The 23,813-nt window shown below is 37.0% G+C and overlaps 2 protein-coding genes and 1 long non-coding RNA gene across 3 annotated transcripts; 2 read left to right on the top strand and 1 right to left on the bottom strand.

The window, feature by feature from the left end:
* The first annotated feature begins 1,688 nt into the window (after nt 1-1,688).
* On the top strand, nt 1,689-3,278 carry LOC121743365 (protein FLOWERING LOCUS T-like). Its single transcript, XM_042136658.1, has 4 exons — nt 1,689-1,900; nt 2,001-2,062; nt 2,402-2,442; nt 2,870-3,278. Exons 1-4 carry the CDS (start codon nt 1,703-1,705, stop codon nt 3,091-3,093), a joined length of 525 nt encoding a protein of 174 aa, XP_041992592.1. The 5' UTR covers nt 1,689-1,702; the 3' UTR covers nt 3,094-3,278.
* A 1,061-nt stretch (nt 3,279-4,339) lies between these two features.
* LOC121744551 lies at nt 4,340-5,583 on the bottom strand. The gene is made up of 2 exons (XR_006038643.1): nt 4,711-5,583; nt 4,340-4,612 (listed from the first exon to the last, which is right to left on the bottom strand). It is a non-coding gene; the product is annotated as an uncharacterized LOC121744551 (long non-coding RNA).
* A 5,132-nt stretch (nt 5,584-10,715) lies between these two features.
* Nucleotides 10,716-12,194, top strand: LOC121745610 (protein TWIN SISTER of FT-like). Its single transcript, XM_042139581.1, has 4 exons — nt 10,716-10,944; nt 11,214-11,275; nt 11,764-11,804; nt 11,873-12,194. Exons 1-4 carry the CDS (start codon nt 10,741-10,743, stop codon nt 12,097-12,099), a joined length of 534 nt encoding a protein of 177 aa, XP_041995515.1. The 5' UTR covers nt 10,716-10,740; the 3' UTR covers nt 12,100-12,194.
* The last annotated feature ends 11,619 nt before the right edge of the window (nt 12,195-23,813 follow it).

The following is a 23,813-nucleotide window of genomic DNA, read 5'->3' as shown; positions in this document are numbered from 1 at the left end:
TGAATTGAGCTAAGGTTCTTGCCGCCGTATAAGTCCAAATAAATATTTAATTTATATTGTTTTTCCTACTTAAAGATAATGTTATTGTCCTCAGTAATTGGAACATATATGATACTCCTATATGGTTATCATACTTAATTTTCTATTTAGTGTGATATCTTTTCTAATTCTATTTAGGCTGATATTAAAGAACCATATTTTACATAAAAGAAATTTAATTTTACTTTTTAAATAATAATAGCAAAGAAAATTAAGTATTGGATACGACGTAATGCATATAGTTATTCTTTAAAAATAGAATAGCAAACGAAATTAAGTACTATTGATTCACGAGGTAATGCATGTCGCAGTTATTCTTTACTTTAGTTTAAAACAATAAGGGAAATTAAACTCGTAAAAGTTACTACTCCTACTATATTCTATCTACTTCCGGAGTGATATTTTAGAGCTCTATTTATGGACTCAAGAGTTAAGCAAATAAGGCAAGTGTTAAAATTAATATCGTACAGCTCTAAATATAGCAATTGTGTCAGCTTCAATCATCCAAAATGGAATAAAATAAGAATAATTAAACAAAACCCTTATGAAAAGTAGTACAGTACCATTTACTTTTAAATAAAATTACACGACGTTTTTATTAGTATTATTTTATTCGTGTCTTTTTTGACTCACACTTATTCAGTTCATTTTTTGACATGATCATGTGCACGACATGTCATCGTCAATGCCTTAAGTTAAATGAATCTTGCATTTACTTTTTTATGTATTGTCCAGCACAATGTAAGAGAGTTAGCTAAACAATATTGCAGAGTGAAACACAATTAACATGGTAAAATATCAATTAAACCACAAAAAAATTATACTCCAAATTTCCGTCATATAACATAGTTCAACAAACCTCAAGTGAAACACACTAAATTTTGAAGAATGCTAGTCCCGGTAAGCAGATTTTTAAACATGATTGGATACGGTAAAGTTTTTTAACAACACAATTTGGTTTTTTAATCGAAACATGTTATATTTGCGCTTTATAGTTTCTATAGTATTTTATGTGTGTTTATCTGGTTAGTTTTAGGGTTTATGACATGGTGTACGGTTTACAAGAGGAGGCACGGTCGGTTTTAGGGTTAAGAATACATGTTAGCGTGCACGACGCACAAGTCCTTAAGCGGGCGACCATGTCCATCCGTGTCCATCTATGTTCATTCGTGTTTCGCCTTCGAAGGAATCCTGTGGGGTACATTTTTCTTTTTACTCGAAAATTATTAAAATTATTGTCTTTTTAGCTAGAATTATATACTCCTATAATAAATAACAAAAGATAGGTTGACGAACTTATGCGTGGCTATTAATTCTATGATAGAATATGATTCCCATGGTCCACAAACACAAATGTATACCTCTTAACAAGTAACGGATTAAGTACTATATAAAATGAATAAGGATGGTAATTGTTTGAATTTCTTTTATAAAAGTGCAAAAGAAATAGCGATGTATAGAGTTCCTTTTATCTAGAAAATGAGAAAAGAAAAAAGAAAAGACAAAGCACTTTTCGGGAATAATCCTAGTGTTGCCTGTGCCACGTAAAAAAAAAATTTTGATAAACAAAAAAGAAAAGAAAAAAATCGGCAGTACAAATAGGGCTGAGATGAGGAAGAAATGAAGTCATTGTAGCATGTTGTTGTAAGAATAATTAAAAAAAATGCAGAGAGACACGAATCCTCTAGTGCTGAGCCGTGTGATCGGAGATGTGATCAATCCCTTCACTCCCACCACTGATCTCCGAGTATACATTGATGGCCGGAGTCTCTGCAACGGCTACCGCCTCCGCCCTTCTCAGATCATCTCCCGCCCTAGGGTTGAGATTGGCGGCCAGGATTTTCGCACTCTCCACACTCTTGTAAGTATATATTTATATATATACACACACACACACATACACTTTGTTTTTGTGTGTGTTTGTAGGGTTTTGACAGAGATGACAAAATTCAATTTTCAAGGTTCTGGTTGATGCTGATTCTCCAAGTCCTGGAAATCCTTACCATAGGGAGTATTTGCACTGGTATATCTCTTTCTCTCTCTCTCTTTCTCTCCCTCTCACTGGTCTCTCCCTTCTGTGTGAGTTTGATTGTGTTGGTTTACCATCAAGTTAATGAATCAAGAATAATGGTAGGTTAATTATGGCCAAGTTGAACAAGAAATTGTTAATTTTAAGTTAAAAGAAACTAAAAGTAATCGAACTATTAGTGGAGGTAAAAGCGTCTTGCCAATTGAGAAGCACGTGTTAGTATTAAAAGAAACTGTCATAAGATAATAGTAGAAGTTATGGTGGGTGTGTTTGTTAATTGGACATTTTTCAAGATTGTGTTACACTAACTTTTTGTGTTTTATTTGGAAATAGGTTGGTGATTGACATCCCCGGAGGCATGGGTCCGGACTTCGGTGAGCCAAACACCTAAGTTCTTGTTGGTATTTGTATTTGTATTTGTATTTGTATTTGAATCGGTGGACACACATGAGAAGAGATGGGCTAAAAGCTCCTACCAACCATTAAAATTTTTATATTTTTTTTTGTTGCTGAAACTGTAATCTTTACTACATTAACGCTACTGATGATCAAATTTTGCCAGATTTGAAAGATTAAGAAGAGGAGAAATTTAATAAAGAACAAAAGAACAAAGAAACTCATTGCAAAAGACGAGTTTGAAGGAAAAACAATACAATTAAAAAAAAGCTAATTAAAAGAAACTTCTATAAGAAAATAAGCTAATTAAAAGAAACTTCTATCCTAAGTGATGGTTGCGGTTTATGACATAAATTTGATTTATGGCAAGGTTAATTTGCAAATTAATTAATTATAAATATGCAGGGAATGAGGTGGTGGAGTATGAGGCTCCTCAGCCGTCGTTGGGAATCCACCGCCTTGTAATGGTGGTGTTCCGGCAGCCACGGCGGCAGATGTTGATCGCCCCGGAGTGGCGCAACAACTTCAACACGCGGCAACTTGCGGAGGTGTACAACCTCGGGGAACCGGTGGCCGCCTTCTTCTACAACTGCCATAGGGAAAACGGCACCGGTTGCCGGAGAGCCTAATTATTTTATGCTAAAGGTGTTACTATTGCCAACTTAAATAAAATGTGTGCCTATCTCACTCCTCCATATATCTATAATTTTCATGTTTTCAATATTAAGTAATACCTCGAATGTGAGTTTTCGAGTTATTTGATATGTATAAATGCATGGCACTCTTCTCCCATTATAAATTATAAATTACTATATGAATGTCATACTTATTTTTTAGAGCCAATTGATTTATATGATTAATTAAGATAAAAAAACTAGGAAAATGAAGGGGTTTTTGTCCCACGATTTTTTATAAGTATTACGGTATTTTATTACTCCCGACTAAAATGGCGCATATCTTAATCGGCACAGAATTTTATAAGTTGTTGGTTAATGTGATTAATTGAAAAGAGAAAAAGTGAGTGTAAATATTAAATGTAGACAGAGAGTAATATATTTAATACGAGACTATAAAAAATTGTTGGATTGTAATAATTGGAAAGAGAATGTTATTAAAAATAGAAATGTAGTATCATTTTGGTTGGGGCAAAGTAAAAAGTAAAGCGTGTCATTTTAGTTGGAACGGAGGGAATAATAATTAATATTTCAATATATTGCTATAAAATAAAATTTTATTATGTTATATATTGCTAGAAGTTTAGAACTCTTTTAATCATAATGGATTAGGTAATACTCTCCTCCATATGCGATTACATGTTCATATTGTTTTTGGAGACTTGAATTATAAAAATAGTAAAGGAATATGGGTGACAAAAATTAGTGATATATAATCACACTTTATATAATAGGCATAAATTTTTACACCCCCTCCGTCCTTAAAGACTATGCATTTTGGGATCGGCATGAGTTTTAATGTAAAATTGATGAAGTAAGAGAGATAGAGAGAAAAAGTAAATAAAGTATTATTAGTGGAAAATGGGTCCCACTCATTAAAAATAGAAGACTTTCCAAAATTAGAAAGTACATATTCTTGTGAGACAGACTAAAAAAGAAAGAGTGCATATTTTTCAGGGATGGAGGGAGTATAAAATAGATAGGGAGAGTAAATTAATTTACTAAAAATTAATATGGATTATCTATAGAACTTAGCCACCTAATTTTAGTAAATTAATTTACTATGGATTATCTGTAGAACTACGGAGTGAATGCCTTTGTTCTAGTTACTTCTATTTTGAGATGTATATATATTTCCCTTATGATCGGTTAGCTCGATTCATGACTAATTTCGATCTAGAGATGAAGGAAATGAGCAAGGTTTGAATCAAGAATGAATACACATTCGTTATTCCTTAAGTGAATAAAATACAACATTGTTACATTCCAAGCTATGTCTTAGCTAAAAAAAAAATAAAAAAATAAAGAAAATAATACATAAGGATGTCAAGGTGAAAACGTCTTGAATCTATTCGTTTCCCGAGCCAAACCACACCACACCGCGACCTCGTCTCCGATCAGCCCGTCGGGCCGAGGGCAGCAAGCCCATGTTGCGGAAGGCCCGCCTTCCAGCCCAACCACGTCTTTCCCACCCCTGCAAATTGCAAAAAAAATGCAAACAAGGTTAAATAAGTCATTTGAATTACCAAAAGCTAGCAAACGAATTAAGTGAAAGTAAGGGGACAATACTACCTTTTAATGAAGACCAAAGGATTGCCAAATTAGGCAAAGATAGGTTGCTACAAGCTCCTGCACCCTCCCTCAGCCATCACCACAGGCTGCCACGAGCCAGAAAAAGGGAGGAAAGCTAAGCTGCAGCAGCTCTGCACTCCAGCTTCAACAGCCACTGCACTCCCAGCCATAACCCAAGGCTGCTCCAAGTTAAGAAGAAAGGGGACAACTGCAGCAGCTCTACAGATTGCAATTAACAACCCTGCATCCCTCTTGTTGTGCACCTGCCACAACCAACAAGTTCCATTTATTAACTAAAGTACTAGGTACACACATGGAGCCAAGTTGCAGTTGAAGTTGCTGCAGAAAGAAAACAAGGCATACAACAGCTCAAGTTAATGCTGCACAAGTACACGAGTTTGGCTATAAAAACCATCTCCACACCACTTCCCAAGACCCCTCCCTCTTGTTCGATAATTTCAGCAACATAACAAGTTGAGAGTGTAGTGTTTTGAGTGAGTGAGTAGAGTCTCTGCAGAGTTCTTGCAAGGAGTTCCTACTCTCCATAGGTAACAACCATTCTTCTCATCTTCACAAACCCTCTATGTTAAAACTCAAGCTCATCTTTTTCCCCAACTTTTCAACAAGGAATCAGGGAGTAAGTAGGAGAATTTCAAATTCTAGAAACAAGAAACTCAAGAACAGCAACTACTCTTGAAGAAGGTAATCTCCTTTTAAGGGTGAAGTTCCCTTTACACGATAAACGGTAGTCGCGGGAGCTTTGCCCGTCGATCAAACCAAGATTTAGGGTTACAAAAGAAAGTAAAACACGAAAAAAGAAAAATAAGATAATTTGATATTTCTAGAGCGATTGAAGTGAATAACAATGTCCAGTATTTATAATAGTGGATACCCTAACTTAAGGAATAAGAAAATAATCATAATAAATATGAAAAGATATGGTAAATCAATAACTAACTAATTAATAAAGATATGAGGATATTATTGAAGATATGCTCGTATCAACTCCCCCCACGGTTAAAATATACCTTGTCCTCAAGGTGGGAACACGAAGAAGCAAAGAAGAGAGTCACTGATAACATAAGCTTGACGAGATCTATCTCCTCCGGGATCAAATGCACGCCGAACAGCTGAGCGTCTTCCTTCATTATCTCCATCAAAAATCACCAAGGCGGGCTCGTGATAATTCAACGCTAAAATGGAGATCTTGTCAACGCGACCACGAATGCTCAAACAACGCGAGTCCATCCAAGGAGGGATCAACCGTGCATCAGCATCGAGCAATGCTAAACGATAATTCATACCTGCAACATTACAGATATGCAAATCCACATAGAAACCATCGGTGTCCTCTTTTATCAAAGAAGAGTTCATCATCTTCCTTAACTTCAAAATATCCAACCTATCATGCACATTTCCTTGAAGCCAAACCTTGAAATCACTTTCGATAATCGGCAAGAAAATAGGCAGCGGCGGAGGTGTTGGCTGAATCTTTGAGACTACTGTACAAGTAGAAGCATATGCATCCTTAATTTCTTCTCGCAACATATATTCCAAGGTTTTTCCTACGCTAGTAGCTGAAATTTGGGAAAGCCTCATTTGCAAATCACAAAAGGAACTGACAGATGCCTCAGCACCACCATATGAATCTAAAGAAGAACTCGAGCAGTCAATTTTTGGCATAATCACTTGAGTATTCCATCTGTGCATCTAAAATCGATGAATCAGACCCTTTCCTTCGTGCACCTTCATTCGAGGTCCATACACAGAATTAAAATTCCCTTGTTCCCTATCAATCCTCCCAAATAAAACCAACCCCGAAAGAGAAGAATCTATCTTCCCCATTGAGATCGCGACATCCGCAGCGGCGCACAGCTGAATGGCCGTGACTCAGCGGAGACCAGCCAGACAGAGAGTGTTGCGGGGGTGGCGGTGGCAAGCCGAGTGGGGGCTTGCCGGTGCATGGCTGTTGTCCATCGGGCTGGTAGTTTTGGTGGGGTAGGCTTGCAGCGGCAGCTGCTGTTACCGGTGGCTGTCGGTAAGATTGGGGACGTTGCTGGAGGTAGGGTAGTGGCTGCTGGAGGTAGTAGTGGCTGTTGTGCCGTGGGTGCAGCCGTAGTTTGACGCGGTGGCTGGTGGCGGTGGAGGCTGGTGGGCATTTGAAGGTTGCGGCTGGTGGTTTTGGTGGAGTAGGCTGGTGGCGGTAGCGGCTGATGTTAGAGGCGGTTGCTGGTAGATGGTTGGAGACGTCGACGGCGGTGGCTGGTAGGTTTTCGGAGGAGGAAGCTGTTGGTGTTAGTCTTTTGACGGCGTCGGCTGATTGTGGAAGTAGTGCTCAGCCGTTGTTTGCCCCGGCATGACGTAGGCTGGCGCCGAATATTTCAGCGGCACATATGAAACCGTGTAGGTGAACAAGCGTTGTTGTTCGTCCATCACGTCCAACTTCTTGTTTATTCCGTTGCAGGCAGCCATTATCTGGTCACATAGGTAAGATATACAGATTTCTTCGTTGGTATGACTAGCCATGAGTACGAAGATGAAAGCACCAATTGTTAAGGGTGAAGTTCCCTTAACACGATAAACGGTAGTCGCGGGAGCTTTGCCCGTCGATCAAACCAAGATTTAGGATTGCAAAAGAAAGTAAAACACGATAAAAGAAAAATAAGATAATTTGATATTTCTTGAATGATCAAAATGAATAACAATGTCCACTATTTATAATAGTGGATATCCTAACTTAAGGAACGAGAAAATAATCCCAATAAATATGAAAAGATATGGTAAATCAATAACTAACTAATTAATAAAGATATGGGGATATTATTGAAGATATGCTCGTATCATCTCCACCTCCCTTTCTAACTCAAAACCTAAGCTATGTCATCATGTAGTAGCACCTCATGTTAGGAATCACAGCATATTAAGTTTCGAGAGCATAAGTAGCTTGCACAAAGGAATACTCAAAGGAACAAATTGCTAAGTTTCACAAGTTAGTAAGGTTCATGGCTTCAACTTATACAAAATTTCCAGTAGCAACACTCAGCCAATAAGTTCACATATGCATTGTCCTCAAGCACTAAATTAATGAACCACTTTTAACCAAAAAGGAACCAAATTCTCCCGATAGCAAATAAAGACCCTCCATAGTTACTGCTCCACAGTTACTGCCCGAGAGGCTTAATTGGAAATAAGCTAAGATAGAAGACTTAGCTTTAGGGGTTTTGTCGGAGATGGCGGCGCTGACTGCGAGACAGCGGCGACCCGACGGCGGAGCATCAAGTGCGGTGGAGAGTCGAGGCTGCAGGCGATTCCCGACGCGCAGCGGCGGTCGTGAGATGAGCAAGCGACGACCGTCCTGTGGAGAGCCTGACTGCAATGGCGGAGGCTGCCTCGGCGGTGCTTCAGCCGGGTAACCAGCGAGGCGGCGGCTAGCCGTGGAACAGCGGCGGTAACGACGGAGAGGCGCTCTTGCCCGAAGCATCGTGTCGACGGAGGGAGACCCGACGGAGGCGGCTACACAGCCGCGGCGCCGGCTGGAGACTAAGGCGGTGCCGCGTGGAGAAGGAGTCACGGAGGCGGCGACGGCTGAGTTGTTAGGGCATATGAACGGCGCCAGCTGTAGTGCGATCTTCAAATCGACGTAGGCATGGGAAACGCGAAACGCCGGCCGAAGGAAGAGGCGGCGGGAGGAGAAGACGCCTCCGTGAGGCGCGACAAGGGCGACTGCCCTGTGATGTCGACGAGAGGAAGGAGAGAGATGGAGAAGTTAGGGATTTGATTTTGCAGATTTGGGGATTGAGTTTATTTTGTGGAAATGGAATGAGGGAGAGAGGCAACGGTGTAGGTGGAAGGGAGTTCTTTTAATTTGGGCCATAGTATAGTAGTTGGGCCGTTTTTTATTGTTAGTTGGGCCATCTTGACCTTAATTCCTTTGGGCCATGAAAAATGTTAGTCATTTTAATACTTTGACAAACAAATAATTAAATTGGGCATTTGTCATTTTAATCCAATTAGGTATTTTAGTCCAAGAGGATTAATTTATGTTGGACCATTAATAAGACAAAATATGGAGGGGGCAACAAATTAAAATACTAGTATGACAAAAAATATCGAATTAAATTTATAGGCTCTCCTAATGTTTGGCCAATTAAATGATGGGTAGCCGCTATTTAATTTCGTGACATTAAGTTGAAATTCTGAAATTTAACTAATACTCGAATAATTTTTGCAAATCCCCAAATAAATTAAATCACACGATTTAATTAACGCTCAAAGACTACTTATAAATTAAGAAAAAAAGGGGGATAAAATGATCATGCCTTTAGGATGCATTCACGTCAAGTTTATTTGGCTTCTTAAGCCTAATTTAAGTATATTTTATTACCTAAAGGGACGTCGTCGCACGTCAAGTAAGACCAAGTCAAGGGACTTTCAATTAAGGAATTAAGCTCTGAGGTGGGCATTCTTTTCAAAATGTGATTTTGTATGAAAATGTGAATATGTTTTGAATATATTGCCATGCCATGAATTGTTTTACGATTATCTATCTGCTTGGCTATGCCAATCATGTTAAATCGAATTCGGGTCCCAGTAGGACCGCAAACCCTACTCGGACTAGTGTACACATATGGGGACAGTGTTCTAGCTTCCGAGTTGGCCGGTCCAGTGACCGTCGTGGAATGTGGCCACATTCCCGGTTCACATACGTTCAGATATGGTATCTATGTTTATGTGATTACGCAATCAATTTTATGAAATGAAAGGAATTTAGTGACTCAGACCTTTTTAAATAAAAACCACGTGTTCACTCAACTATGGTTGACAAATTAAATAGAACTGCTTTTGGCACTGTGCTCACTTAGTATATCAAGTACTCAGCCCCACATACTTCTTTTCTAACGTGCAGGTTGATCGTGATTGAGGCGACGAAGGTGTTGGGAAGAGGCCGTTAATAAGTAGTTAGGTAGCCCAAAGTAGTATGTCTTCATACATACTATTTTGTCTTGGAACCTTCCGCTGCATTTAAATGTTGTTCTTGGAAAACTATGAATTTGGTTTCGATACTCTGATTATAACTTGACTTTGTACTCATTCGCCTTCGAGACTTTTCCCTCGAGTTAATTATTTCTTTTATGATGAGTTCATGATTGACGAGATTATTTTTGTTGCGAAATAGCTACGCTCACTAGTACTAGGGAGTTGTCGTCGTGACAAAAGACAAGATAATTCTATCTAGAAAAGTAAAACATTTTTTTAAAATTTTTAATGCTTAAAGTGTTTGTGTAGATGTAGGATTCTAACCTATAAATCTAACCTATAAATTAAAATAAAGTGAGCACTTTTTTTAATTGACTGTTGATTTTTTTAATTAATTGTTGAGCATGATTTGAAGTTTTGGACAAGCCAAACTATAAATCTGCAAATAATGATTAAGTCAAAAAGCATTTAATAGTATTATTTTTGGAGCGTTTTGATGGTGAGCTTTTTCCACTTAAAAAAGCATACAGAATAATTGATGTGCACATCCCATGTAAATGAAATCTCTTTAATAATGCGGAGAATCAGACACATTTGAAAGGAGCTGAATATTCAGGTACAATATAGGCAACAGCTTGCAGAACAAAACAGATGGAATCTTCTATCGAATTTCTTCGATGGAAGTTTGCCTTTTTTTTTTCAACGATGTTTGGGGTCTTTCCACTATCACGAACTAAAAAAATATATGCAAAATCAGTTTACATTTTTAGTAATCAGTACATTGCAAAAATCTAGCTATATTTGAATTTCGGTAATTAAATTCAATTCTTTATTATAATTCTTAGAGGTTAATTATAAGTTGCAATTGATTATGTTTCGCTTAACAATGAATATTAACAAGGCTTGCCAAGATACATTTAGAAGTTAAAAATACCTTTAATATAGATGTAAGAGAGCATTAATTACTCCATATATACCTTGAAGGGCGATACCTAGTATAAATAGAAACACACAAACTGTATGCCACAACATGTAAGGACTACAAATATATGTATGGCAAGAGAGAGGAGGCAAGCGCTAGCGGTGAGCAGCGTCGTCGGAGATGTTTTGGAGCCCTTTACACCATTAGTCGACCTTCGAGCTTACAGTGAAGGCAAGATCATCATCAGCGGCTGTCGTTTGAGACCATCCCAGGTTCGTGACCGCCCTAGGGTTCTTATTGGAGGTCCTGATGATTTCCGGACATTCTATACTCTTGTAAGTGTACATACCCTAGTTATAAATTGGCGGAAAAATCATGAAATTTGGTCCGACTCTGATTGTCCATTTTTGAGTTAAATGATGTCGTCTGTTCATAAATAAAATAGTTTTATTGAAAAACTTCTAACAATTTATTTTATATAAACGACCGGATTTTAAAATTTGTGATACTGACCAGAATTTAATCAAATTTTATGATTTTTCTGGCGATTTTCTATATATTTATTACTCTTAATTTATCTTGATCATGAAATGAGTTTTTGCAGATAATGGTCGATGCCGATGCTCCAAGCCCCAGCGACCCATACCTTAAGGAGTACTTGCACTGGTCTACCAATATCTCAAAGTTTAATTACATGTGCATACTTATAGGAATGTGATCAAATACAAACTCTAAATATTATTCAAACTCCAAACTATGACCTGATGGTTAGAAAATGTCAACAGATGACAAAATAACAAAAAAATGTCAACACAATGTCAACGGTTGATGCTGTGTTGAAATTGTGTTGACACTATGTTGACATTTTTTGTTGTTGTTATTTTGTCATCTGTTGACATTTTCTAACGGTTCAGATCATAGTTTGTAGTTTGTACAATATATAGAGTTTTCATTTTATTACTACCTCTACCTCTTACTTATATGTATATGCATAGTTTGTTACTATATGCATACTAATTAGGGTTAGTTGCCACATAGTGTCGACAATAATGACTCCATCTTTTAAGGGAATTTCAATTTCTGCAATCCTTAAATGTTTGAAAAAAAGAAGAATAAAAAGTGACGATTTATTTACCTTATGATATGCTATGTAGGTTGGTTACTGACATTCCGGGAAACACAGATGCTAGCTTCGGTGAGCCATTTAAATAAGATATACAATTAAGAGATTCAATTAAATATGTAGTACTAGTATTTTTGCAGGAAGGGAAATAGTGAGCTACGAGAGTCCTCAGCCGGCGGTGGGAATCCACCGGCTTGTTCTGGTGCTTTTCCGGCAGCAGGGCGTCCGCCAAGCAGTTGGCGCACCGGCGCGCCGGCAGAATTTCAACACCAGAGAGTTTTGTGAGGTCCACAACTTAGTTGCACCGGTGGCAGCCTTGTACTATAATTGCCATCGGGAAAACGGCACAGGCGGCCGTAGAGTCTAAAATTGTTCCAATGAATACGTGTTTATGTCATCTTGGATATGTACAAATGTAAAATGTATATACAAATCCAAAAATAAAAAATCTGTTTTCTTGAAGTCCAATTAATGTTGCTAGTTCATAGAAGAGAACTAGTAATTATACACTAGAAATGAGACATCCACAAGTCAAAATTACAATTAATTTATATTTATTCTGACTAAAGTTCAAAATTAATCTCCTATATTTATTCAAATATATATATATTTTAATGTATGATAGCTTTTGGTCCTAATCAATATATGTTGTCAATATTTAAAGGACTAGAAGCCACGGGCGCACTTAACTTTTTTCCACGTCACCTAAGCACGCGAAAGCACTTGGGAGGAGAATGTCATTTCAGAGTGTCCTATTAGGCCATCCACAATAGCGCCTAGCGCACCGCTTAGCCGAGCGCCGGCGCTAGGCGGTGCGCTAGGCGATCTATTGCAACCGCCCAGCCATTTCCGGAATTAAAAACCGCCTAGCGCTCGGCGGTTCCGTGGCGCTAGGCGGTGCGCTGGGCGATCCGCTCGGCGCTATTGTAGCGTCCGGATCGCCTAGCGCACCGCCTAGCGCGATTTTTTTTTCGAAACACTATATATACGCGCCAGATACGTCATTTTCATTTGCACCACTTGTTTTAACGAGTACTCTCTCTATCTTAATTTCTGTACAAGATCAACACCTAGAAATGAGTAACGCCGGTGGTAGTGGTGGTGGGGATGCTGAGGAGTACGAGCGTATAATGAACGAAGCGCTAGAGGCCTATACGAACCATGAGATTGATCAATGGATGCAGAGGGCCCTGCAGCCGGCGGTACCTCGACCTCGCCCAGTGGTACACCGCCGAGCGGTGATTGATCGTGATCACGTAGCTGCACATCAGCGCCTGTACGAAGACTACTTCGCACAGGAGCCGCGGTTCAACGCCAACCTTTTCAGGCGCCGTTTTAGGATGAGCAGGTCCCTGTTTATGCGTATTGTTAACGCTTTGGAGCAACGATATCTGTATTTCCACTTCAGGCACGATGCGTCTGGCAGACCCGGCCACACACCTATTCAAAAGTGCACTGCGGCAATCCGACAGTTGGCCTACGGAGGCGTGGCAGACATGTGGGACGAGTACCTCCACATCGATGAGACGACTGCCCTGGAATGTATGAAGTATTTATGTCAGGGCGTGATTGAAATATTCAGTGATCAGTACCTTCGAAGCCCTACCCCCGAAGACTGCCGGGATCTTTTGCAGATGCACGGGGAACAACATGGGTTCCCGGGGATGTTAGGCAGCATAGATTGTATGCATTGGGATTGGAAGAACTGTCCCGCTTCCTGGAAGGGGTTTTACACGACCGGCTACAAGGGAAAGAATCCCACGATGATCCTCGAGGCCGTAGCTGATTACCGGCTGTGGACTTGGCATGCGTATTTTGGGATAGCCGGTTCGAACAACGACCTCAACGTCCTCAACTCGTCGCCACTTTTCAACGAGCAGTGTCAAGATGTCGGTCCGGCCACTTGGCGGATGGGATATACCCTAGGTGGCCGGTCTTTGTGAAGACGATCCGATGCGCATCAGATGAGAGGAAGGCATACTTTGCGGCACGACAGGAGTTGGCGCGCAAGGACGTGGAACGCGCATTTGGTGTGCTCCTGTCTCGATGGACGGCAGTTAAGGGGCCAACGCGTTTGTGGCATGTCGACTGCATTGCTGATATAATGTACACTTGTATTATCATGCACAACATGATTGTCGAAGATGAAGGTGTACAACTGACTGATTGGGCCAACGATGATAATGAAGCCGGTCCAAGCCACGGCGTGGCCGCCCCCAACGTACGGAGTGGGGTACCTCACGATGAAGACGGCCGCCTCCAAGCACATGCCGACATGCGCCAAACGGATGCTCATATTCGACTAAAAAAGGATTTAATTGAAGAGTTATGGGCGCGGAGGACTGCACGGCAGTAGTTTTTTTGTTAATTATGTAATTTTTTTTAATTAATGTACTTTTTAAATTTTAATAATATTATTGAATTTTCTCGTATATGTCTCGTAAATTAAATTGCGTATTTTTTGTGATTGTTAATTATTTGTTTTATATAATTTTGATTGATGTGGCTATTGATTTGGCTGGGCTATTTATGATGGGGCTAGGCTATGGCTGGGCTATTTACGATGTGGCAGGAGGATTTTTAGTGTTGATGATGTGGCAGGAGGAGTTTGTGGCTGGGCTATTGCTGGGCTATTCCTATGGTGGATGGCCTTAGTGAAGTGGGAATTTCTAAACTCAAATGTGTCTTGGAATGCCACTCGTGCCTCTATATATTTATAATTAAGCACGTTGTTCCGAGTCCATGCATGAAAGATGAATCTACCAATTATTTAAAGTGAAAATAAAATTATTGAATGAATATTCCTTGTACAAAAACTCAAAAAGGATACAGATAAAGGGTATATATGTTACTCTCTAAATTAATGAATGAATATACCTTGTACAAAAACTCAAAAAGGATAGAGATAAAGGGTATATATGGTACAGAGAGTGAGATTTCAGCAGATTGCAAAATCTTATCCTTGAAGAGAACATTACGACCCAATATACCATTTTACTTTTGAATATTATTCGAATATTATTGATGACAACGTAATACACTACACCGCTAGCTACACCTACAATTGCCACACAATAGTACTCCCTCCGTCTCGTACCTTTCCTTTTGGGCACGGAGATTAAGGAATGGGTGATAGACAAAGTCAACAATTACGGCTGTAGGTATAAATTGTTACTAAAAATGGAAAGAGTGCAAATAACTTGGGACGCCCAAAAAGGAAATACGTGCAAGTAGTGCGGGACGGAGGGAGTATAAGACTCAAAATTGATAATGATTGTAGACGCGTCATGGTGTGTCGTAGTAGTTGGTAAGATGTTTTTCTATCAACTAATACTCTCTCCGTCCAAGAAAAATAGGGCACATTTGTCATTTTTAGTTATCCACAAAAAATATGACACATTCCAAAAAGGAAAGTTTTCAACAACTTATCTCTTACTTTTTTCTCTTCCCTCTTACTAATAATATGAGCCTCACATTCCACTAACACTTCTTCCCTCTTATTTTTTTCCCTTCTCTTTTACTTTACTAATTCTACATTAAAATCCGTGTCATTCACAAAGTGCCCTATTTTTCGTGGAAGGAGGGAGTATAAGATTAGAGCCTGAGTCCCTTAAGGGGTCGTTCGGTTTCCATGGTTACTTGTGATTAAAAGTCATGACTAATCTTATCTCTTGTTCAGTTGCATTCTTCTCAAAAGCTTTGCATGTGACAATGTATCTTGGCCGACCTCCATAATGGCAAGATTAGATCGTATCTCATGATTAATCATCTCACCTTCACCCCTGTGACTAATTTAATTTTATACAAATCTTATGGTGGCTATCCCATATTGTATCTCACTATTATCTAATCCAACGAACAGAACACTACCTAAAAAGATTACTACTCCATATATGCGTGCATGTGAATGTATGCATGACTCATTCAATATATCATTGGTTGCAAAAGATACAACAACTAAACCCTAGAACAATTTAAATATTTTGTTTTCAAAAATTTTCAGCCAAACATAAAATCCATAAAACTTTGGAATACATTCTTTTCAACTGGAGCATATCTAAGAGAATGTGGCACTACTACTGCTACCACTACTACTGCTACCACATGCAATTCTCCATTTTCCGTTTCTTAATTTTTTTATTATACCTATACTTGACTGATAGGTGCATGTTTGTGCAGGTGTTGTTAAAGCAATGATGTATCCTACTGATTAGGATGGAAACCCTAGCTAAACCTGAACCTGGCTATCAAAGAAATTCCTCAACCTACTTCTACTAATTAGTATAGTGGAGGTAAGGGTCGAATCCCACAGAGATGATGCGTTTTGGTAATTGTGGTGATATTCTGGAATGGTTGGTTAACTACCACGCTTTGGGTTGAGATTCTAACTAGACTGGAAATTAATGTGGTACTCTACTGACTAGGAAGTGTGAGGGATGATTGATAAGCAGCTGTGTACGTGAGAGTATGGAATATTATGTTTCAGAAATTATGTGGGAGGTACGGGGTTACTATAAAAGGTGAAAGGACATATCAGAGAATAAGGGGTAGTTAGGTGACTAGGCTGACAGATCTGTAGGGTACCAGCAGAAAATGTAGAGAAAAGTAAAGGACAAAGCAAAAGTAACTAAAAAGTAAAAGTGGTCCCAAATTTGGATGTGGACATTGTCTTCTCCAACAAGTATGAACACAAATCAAATAACTCAGATTCCATGAACGAGAATTTCAGGTTAACAAACTCCACAAGAACAGATCTACAATCTAAACTCCAAATCAAAAGATTAAACTAACGAAACTGAAATTACGCTTACTGGGTGACATGCAAGGTGGCAGAAATCATGTAAACTAGGCTTTCACACTTAACCATTTCAGATCTAAAATCTAACAGCTATCTAAACTCATGGACTCAGATCTATCAATTCGGAAATGAAAACACGCTCGCAATACTTGGAAATTACCGTAACAACTAGATCTAAGCTATCTAGGCAGAAAGAAACAGAATCAAACAAGAACCGATGCACAAAAAACGACTTCATATCATAAAAACGTTTGGATCACAACTAAGACTTCAAAGGAAGCAAATATCGAAAATGTAACCGATCCAACGTAAGAAAACAAAGTGTATTTAACTAAAAAAGCAAATAAAGATTGTTTTGCCACTCCGGGCGATGGAGCTGCTATTACTACGCAACAAACTGGCTGGAACGAAGGACGGTGAATCTCCAGCAGACTGATGGAACTCAGGTGACCATGGATGTAGCGAGGAACGAGAATATGAAGGACGAGGCTATAGGAACTGATCTACCGAGAGAGAATTCTAACTAAGTGTGAAGGGTTGTTCCTTCCTCTCTCCAAGTGGCTTCCTTTTATAGGGAGGCATGCCCTTAATTTTTAGGGTAGACTCTCTTCGCGAAATGACCTTGTTTCCCTTAATTGTGGCTGATCTTCCCAGCAATCATTCTTCTCCATCTCGAGCCTTTTTTGGCATGCATACTGGTCAGTATAGCAACATTCTGATGCCCTTTTCACCTGAGTTGTCCGAGCCTTTCCATGCCGACTAGAACACTTTCCCTGCACACTTTAGCAACTGTTTTGCAGATATATTCCAATTATGCACGTTATACTGACCAGTAACCAAGGTCTAGAATACGACTTATCATTGACTCTTTTTCTTTTTCTTTTTTTTTTTCAATTTTGCAAAATGTTGATGATAATGGGCCTTGATAGATTATTCTTGTACCTCTCAACGCTAGAATCAGATGGTTCGAACTCGGACTTTGTCTAGGTGATGATAATGGGCCTTTAACTATTTTATTCAAAAAGCCTCCTACTAATCGGTTTTGCCCATTCACCTTCTGACCTCCCAGCGTTCGACCAATTTAACATTCAAAGGAGAAAGAGGGAAAATGACCATCCAATAAGAAATGCTCAAATAGCAGAAAAAAAAAAGACTCTCCTATCTTGTCAATGCCCCACTCCCATCCAAAATCTGCAAAATAAGATGAACTCCGCTTCAAATAAAATTATATTAGTAAATTTTATTCTTTCTATGCGAATTTTTTTGTTGAAATTGCATCTGAAATGGCAACCAGAAAATCACATGGATGTATAACCCGTCACTGAGTTAAATTGAATGGTCGTCTCTTCGTATGAAAAATTTAATCTACATAGTAATATTTTCAATTGATTTCTAAAGTTACATGACCAAAACTTGTGGTTTTCCAAGCAATTGCTCTCAATGGAATTAATCGTCGGTAGCAGACAAGGAAAGAAGTATTTAGTTTAGTGTTTTTTCTTTTCTTATTATGGAGTATGGGGTTATTCTTTGTGTTTCATTTTATCTTATTAGGAATTTTCAAGTGGTGGGGATTGTAACGAAAAGGTAAATTAAGTTTGCATGCATTATGATTCGTTTTTAGGGTTATCAAGATAAAAAGGCAAAAGGACTGAATTTAGCTGTTGATTTATGAGTAAAGTAATTAATTGCGAATGAGCTGTAATTGGCTATAATAATCTATAAAATTAAGTTCTGATTAATTAATGTGATTATTGAAACGCAAGGAACACAAAGAAGAATTACGTGGTTCGGCAATGCTTACGTACACGGGCGAAACGATGAACTCGTATTATGATTGTACACACAAAGATGGATTACACAACAGCTCAATTAACTCTAGTTCTCAAGGGTGAAGAAACTTCGAATAAAAAACGACGGCTATATGAAAAACTCGATCCAAAACCGCCTCTCGCTCGACCAAAACTCTCCTTTCTTCTTCCTCTCTGTTTCTCTCAAGTCCGTGTTTTCGAGTTACATATCTATATAACTTATCTAGAAAACCAAACGAATCATAAAAATATAAGTAATAGTTACATATCTTATCCAAAAAAATCAAACGAACTCTAAATGTATAAGTATTTACCCGATGATCGATATGAAAAGAAATTGAACATGATTGAAATTGGTTCTTAAGAACAATTTACAGTTATAAAAACCTAGCATATATTTACACTCCCAAACTAAAATGAGCAAAAAAAAACATAAAAAGTGATGGAAATATAGCCATCTCTGGCTTTCAGCTCCTCAACAAGCTTATCTTATCATTGAAATTCGATTGAAGCATGATATTATAAAAGAAGACAAGAAAGAAATGTAGATACATCATACATAGTCCTCTTTTAATTCCATTTTCCTACAATGTAATGACCTTTTCCACCATGCCTACATCATGAAATTGGCCCCCACCATATCTCTCTCGATCCATCAATCCAATTAAAGCTATCCAATTATCCATGTAAACAACTGCATGTTTTTGTTCAAACACACGCCGAAAAAAACAGATTAAAATATTATTATTATTAAAAGATATTAAACCCCACATTGCATGTCTTTCAAATATTTTCAAGCATACACCAATAGAAATTCTCCTCTCTATCTCTCTTTATTTTTTGCTTCATTCTTTAAATCTTCCTTTATACTAAAATGGCTTTACAAAAGCACTATCTTATCACCATGTCCTTCTTTAAAATCAATTATATCTCTAGCACAGTTTTTAATCTCATCCATTTACATCTTCTTTCGTCACCTAATTAGAAAAAACAAAAGCAAAAAAGGGGGAAAAGACTACAAAGATATTTACATTTCATCAACCATTTTTTTTAAAGTTATGTAAGTTGAACAAAACCTTGAAAACGAAGAGTATTTGTATAGTAAAATCGTTTCTTCGTGGTGTTGCATTTCACATCTCTGAAAAGCCAGGCTACATTCATTTTTAAATGAGAGAAAAAAAGGTTGCTTGTTTGTTCGAAAATGGAAAATTAAATAAATTAGCAAACCCTAAAAAGGAGACAGCAGTGGATAGTGCATGCATGTTGATGAGGTTGAATGGGTTGATGACATATATATTGTGGGCTTTTTGTCAGAAAACGAAAGCCTTCTTTTTATCTCTTTGCTCAACTCTCCCCACATGCATGGTTGGGAGGTTAAGCTATTCATTCCACAAATGGAACCAATAGCACTCTAAATCAAATAAAGTTTCTATCTTTAATATTTGGAAATATTTTTAAAAGCATATCGTTGAGAAGTGAAAATCCATGCAATTGTGGTTGAATCATAGGGCATGTAATTTGTTTATACTATCTCCGTCCATGAAAGGTAGCCTTTTTGTAGTGGGTCATTTGTAATATAAGAAATAAAATCATCTTTTAAGAGTTTCAACCTAATTGGGAGTTTAAGAAAAATAGACTTGACACTTGGACTCGAGGTTGGTGTCCAAAATTTTCAAGCTGACTAAAACAAATGTATGATGAGCAGAATGAAATTAGAGCTTGGAGAGAACCCAAGAATCAATGTGGAAACAGGAGTTCCTAACAGGAGCTTGGGAGCCAAATCCCAATTTAAGAAAATGACTGAGAGGTAAGCAGAGTTGATCTTGTCCCTTTGTCTAACCTTGCTTTTTTGTCCCTTTGTGTGACCTTGCTAGATTTTTTTTTCTCTTGTTGGTTTAGGGGTCGATGTCTTTGTGTTTGTTATTTTGGCTAGTCGTTAGTTTTTTGCTTCGGCTGTGTTTATGTGTAAGTTTGTTAAATGTATTGGGTGTCGAAAAATAACACACCGCAACAGCGGCATCCTTAAGCACAAGTTTTCTCTCATAAATACAAAAAAAATTGAAAGAAAAAGTGGTCGAACTATTGTTAGTGGAAAAAATAGGACTCATCTCATTATAAACCTTGTCATAAAGATAGAACTAATTTTTTATTTTTATATTTAAATGTTTGTTTAATTATTTTAGGAGTTAGGAGTATATAGTGAAACTTTTTAGAATTTTTGTTAAATATATATTTTATTTATTTTAGGATTCTTATATATTTATTTTAGGAGTATTATTCTTTTACAGTTATAAATTACCCGCAACAGCGACATCCTTAAGCACAAGTTTTCTCTCATAAATACAAAAAAACAAAATGAAAGAAAAAGTGGTCGAACTATTGTTAGTGGAAAAAATAGGACTCATCTCATTATAAACCTTGTCATAAAGATAGAACTAATTTTTTTTTATATTTAAATGTTTGTTTAATTATTTAAGGAGTTAGGAGTATATAGTGAAACTTTTTAGAATTTTTGTTAAATATATATTTTATTTATTTTAGGATTCTTATATATTTATTTTAGGAGTATTATTCTTTTACAGTTATAAATTACCCGCAACAGCGACATCCTTAAGCACAAGTTTTCTCTCATAAATACAAAAAAACAAAATGAAAGAAAAAGTGGTCGAACTATTGTTAGTGGAAAAAATAGGACTCATCTCATTATAAACCTTGTCATAAAGATAGAACTAATTTTTTTTTATATTTAAATGTTTGTTTAATTATTTAAGGAGTTAGGAGTATATAGTGAAACTTTTTAGAATTTTTGTTAAATATATATTTTATTTATTTTAGGATTCTTATATATTTATTTTAGGAGTATTATTCTTTTACAGTTATAAATTACTACTCCCTCCGTTCCATCTCAAGTGATTGACTGCTTTTCAGCACGTGTTTGGAGAAAATGAAAATAAATAGTTAAAGTGAAGAGTAAGTAAAGTAAGTAAGAGAATAATGTAGATACGATTTTCTTTTATATTATTATGTCTCTTACTTTACTTTCTCTTCACTTTAACTATTTATTATCATCTTCGCAAAACAACGGCAAAAAAGAAATCAATCACTTGAGCTGGAACGGAGGTAGGGTTGGCTAAATATACCGAAATACCACACTTATCGTACCGAAAAATACCGGAAATACCGAATTTGTGGTATACCGCAAGTTGCGGTGCGGTATGATACATTACCGATAGATTTCGGTACGGTAAAGGTATAGATTTTCCTATACCGCGGTATAGCGCAATGTACCGCATTTACGATATTTGCCAAAATTTTGATATATATGTTGTATTTAAAATTATATAAAAAATAGTTAATATGTTAAAATCTCTAACCCTACTTTCATATTTTAGTTCAACTGCTCCCAACCTCAAACACACTCACGCAGACTGTATAGATTTGATTGTGGTGTAATTTTAATCTTTTGGAGATTATTTAAATAGGTCAAATTTTATTTTAAATATTTGGCTATAATAGAATTTTTTTAGGTATGAAACACAAGTTTAACGGTATGCCATACCTTATTTTGGTATACCATACTCAGTATGCCATACCTTATTTCGGTATAACGTGAAAGTACGGTATACCGCATAGACGGTATGGTAACTGTATTGGAAATAATCATACCGAATTATCGGTATACCGCAATGCGGTATAACAAAATATTCGATAAGATATAGATATGACATTTTCTCATACCGCAATTTGCGGTACGGTATGTGGTATGACATTCTCGGTGTGGTATACCGTACCGTGCCACCCCTAGACGGAGGGAGTATTACTGTTATAGTTATTAAAATTATTATATTTTCCATTGCTAACTTAGTACTCCCTCCGTCCCGCACTACTTGCACTTATTTCCTTTCTGGACGTCCCAAGTTATTTGCACTCTTTCCATTTTTAGTAACAATTTATACCTACAACCGTAATTGTTGACTTTATCTATCACTCATTCCTTAATCTCCGTGCCCAAAAGGAAATGTGCGAGTAGTGCGGGACGGAGGGAGTACTATTAAACTTTATGTCGGTTATTAATTGAACCGAACCTATAAGTTAAAAATTATTAATGTTTTTTTGTTATTTTTCAAATATAGATTCGCTGCCGCCAGAAATTTCCACAATATCAGCTCCATTTATTTATTGACTTTAACCGGCATTGATTAGTGGAGTAGTATTTAAAAAGGTTGTATAATTTTCAAGAAAAAAAAAGGTAGTATGATCTTTATTGATAACAAAATTATAACTCTCACAAAAGTTCGTGGAGTATATCTTTTCGTTACTAACCTTTTTTCGCAAAACAACATTTTGTTTATCAATCTTATGTGGACGAACTACTCACTTGAATTGGGCCTCTAGTTACACAAATAGAAGAGTAAGGTCCATTTCAAAAAATAAATCAGTGCCTACAAATAGATAGTGATTAAAGTATTTAGTTAACTTCATATTTTAAAATTTTGCTTTATTATAATTATATATTTTACCAGTCATAAATTATATTGTAACCACTGCAAGATAGGTAATCATTATTTACTTAATTTTTATAATTACAAAAAAGGAAAAAGAAGTCCGCACTTAAAAATATATTTCATGTTTATAATATCAGGATGGATTTTTTCATGGTCTCGTGGGCCTATTTTATATTCCGTCATTTATTATTAACTTGCATTATTATATAAAGACTGAAAATCAGCTAATATATACTCTAAAATGTTAAGCTTGTTATATATATATATATATATAAAGGAAGCAAAATAAAATAAGAAATTTATGTGGAAAGATGGATTCTCTAAAATTTGTTTTTTCAAAGAAATTGATTCGTTTGACATTCTTGTCTGTGACGCATAATCAAATTGAATGTGATGGGATCTTAAATTGGCAGTAATAAAAGACTGAATCTATGTCGAAAATTGCGATGCCTAATTTGTTTAATTGTTGGTGTAAAGATGACGGATTGATGAGTAGGAGTGTGGAATTGTCAAAATGATTGAACTAATCATCGTGATTAAACACTAATTAGGTGTACTGCAATTGGTTCTTAGGAGTTAAGCAAAAGATTCTTCTAGCATAGTTAATTTAATCTCATAAAAAGTGTTGTTGCACTTGCACATGGCCATTCTATCAATGTTTATGATAAACCTACCTTTTTTCCTTTCCAGGTTTGTTCAAGATCCAAAATTGGTTATGTATGATTGTACTGTAATTTTCTGATTGAATTGGGAAAGAGGAAATGAATACGACAGGTGTTCAATGTCTATCTAGTTAAAATTTGATATGACATGAATCTGAATTAATTAATCAGAACCAAATTAATTGTTGTTTTTGAAACTTATGTGAATTGAAATTAGGTGTAATTAGTTACTGCGTCAGCAACAAAGAGGAAATAGGAAATGGATTGTGACTTATTCCCACGTATTAATTTCCTTCCTTATCCATCTA

Source organism: Salvia splendens, chromosome 8 (assembly GCF_004379255.2).
Source record: "Salvia splendens isolate huo1 chromosome 8, SspV2, whole genome shotgun sequence".
In the NCBI taxonomy this organism is placed as follows: Eukaryota; Viridiplantae; Streptophyta; class Magnoliopsida; order Lamiales; family Lamiaceae; genus Salvia; species Salvia splendens.
Note: the sequence above shows the minus strand (reverse complement) of the source record. Positions and strands in the feature narration are given on the sequence as shown.

What these genes read in the sequence shown, in the direction of transcription:
- LOC121743365 (XM_042136658.1), top strand. Translation starts at nt 1,703, where the DNA reads ATGCAGAGAGACACGAATCCTCTAGTGCTGAGCCGTGTGATCGGAGAT. An exon ending in TTCGCACTCTCCACACTCTT is followed by an intron (nt 1,901 to 2,000) that starts GTAAGTATATAT and finishes TCAATTTTCAAG; the next exon opens with GTTCTGGTTGATGCTGATTC. An exon ending in CATAGGGAGTATTTGCACTG is followed by an intron (nt 2,063 to 2,401) that starts GTATATCTCTTT and finishes ATTTGGAAATAG; the next exon opens with GTTGGTGATTGACATCCCCG.
- LOC121745610 (XM_042139581.1), top strand. Translation starts at nt 10,741, where the DNA reads ATGGCAAGAGAGAGGAGGCAAGCGCTAGCGGTGAGCAGCGTCGTCGGA. An exon ending in CTTAAGGAGTACTTGCACTG is followed by an intron (nt 11,276 to 11,763) that starts GTCTACCAATAT and finishes TATGCTATGTAG; the next exon opens with GTTGGTTACTGACATTCCGG. An exon ending in AAACACAGATGCTAGCTTCG is followed by an intron (nt 11,805 to 11,872) that starts GTGAGCCATTTA and finishes GTATTTTTGCAG; the next exon opens with GAAGGGAAATAGTGAGCTAC.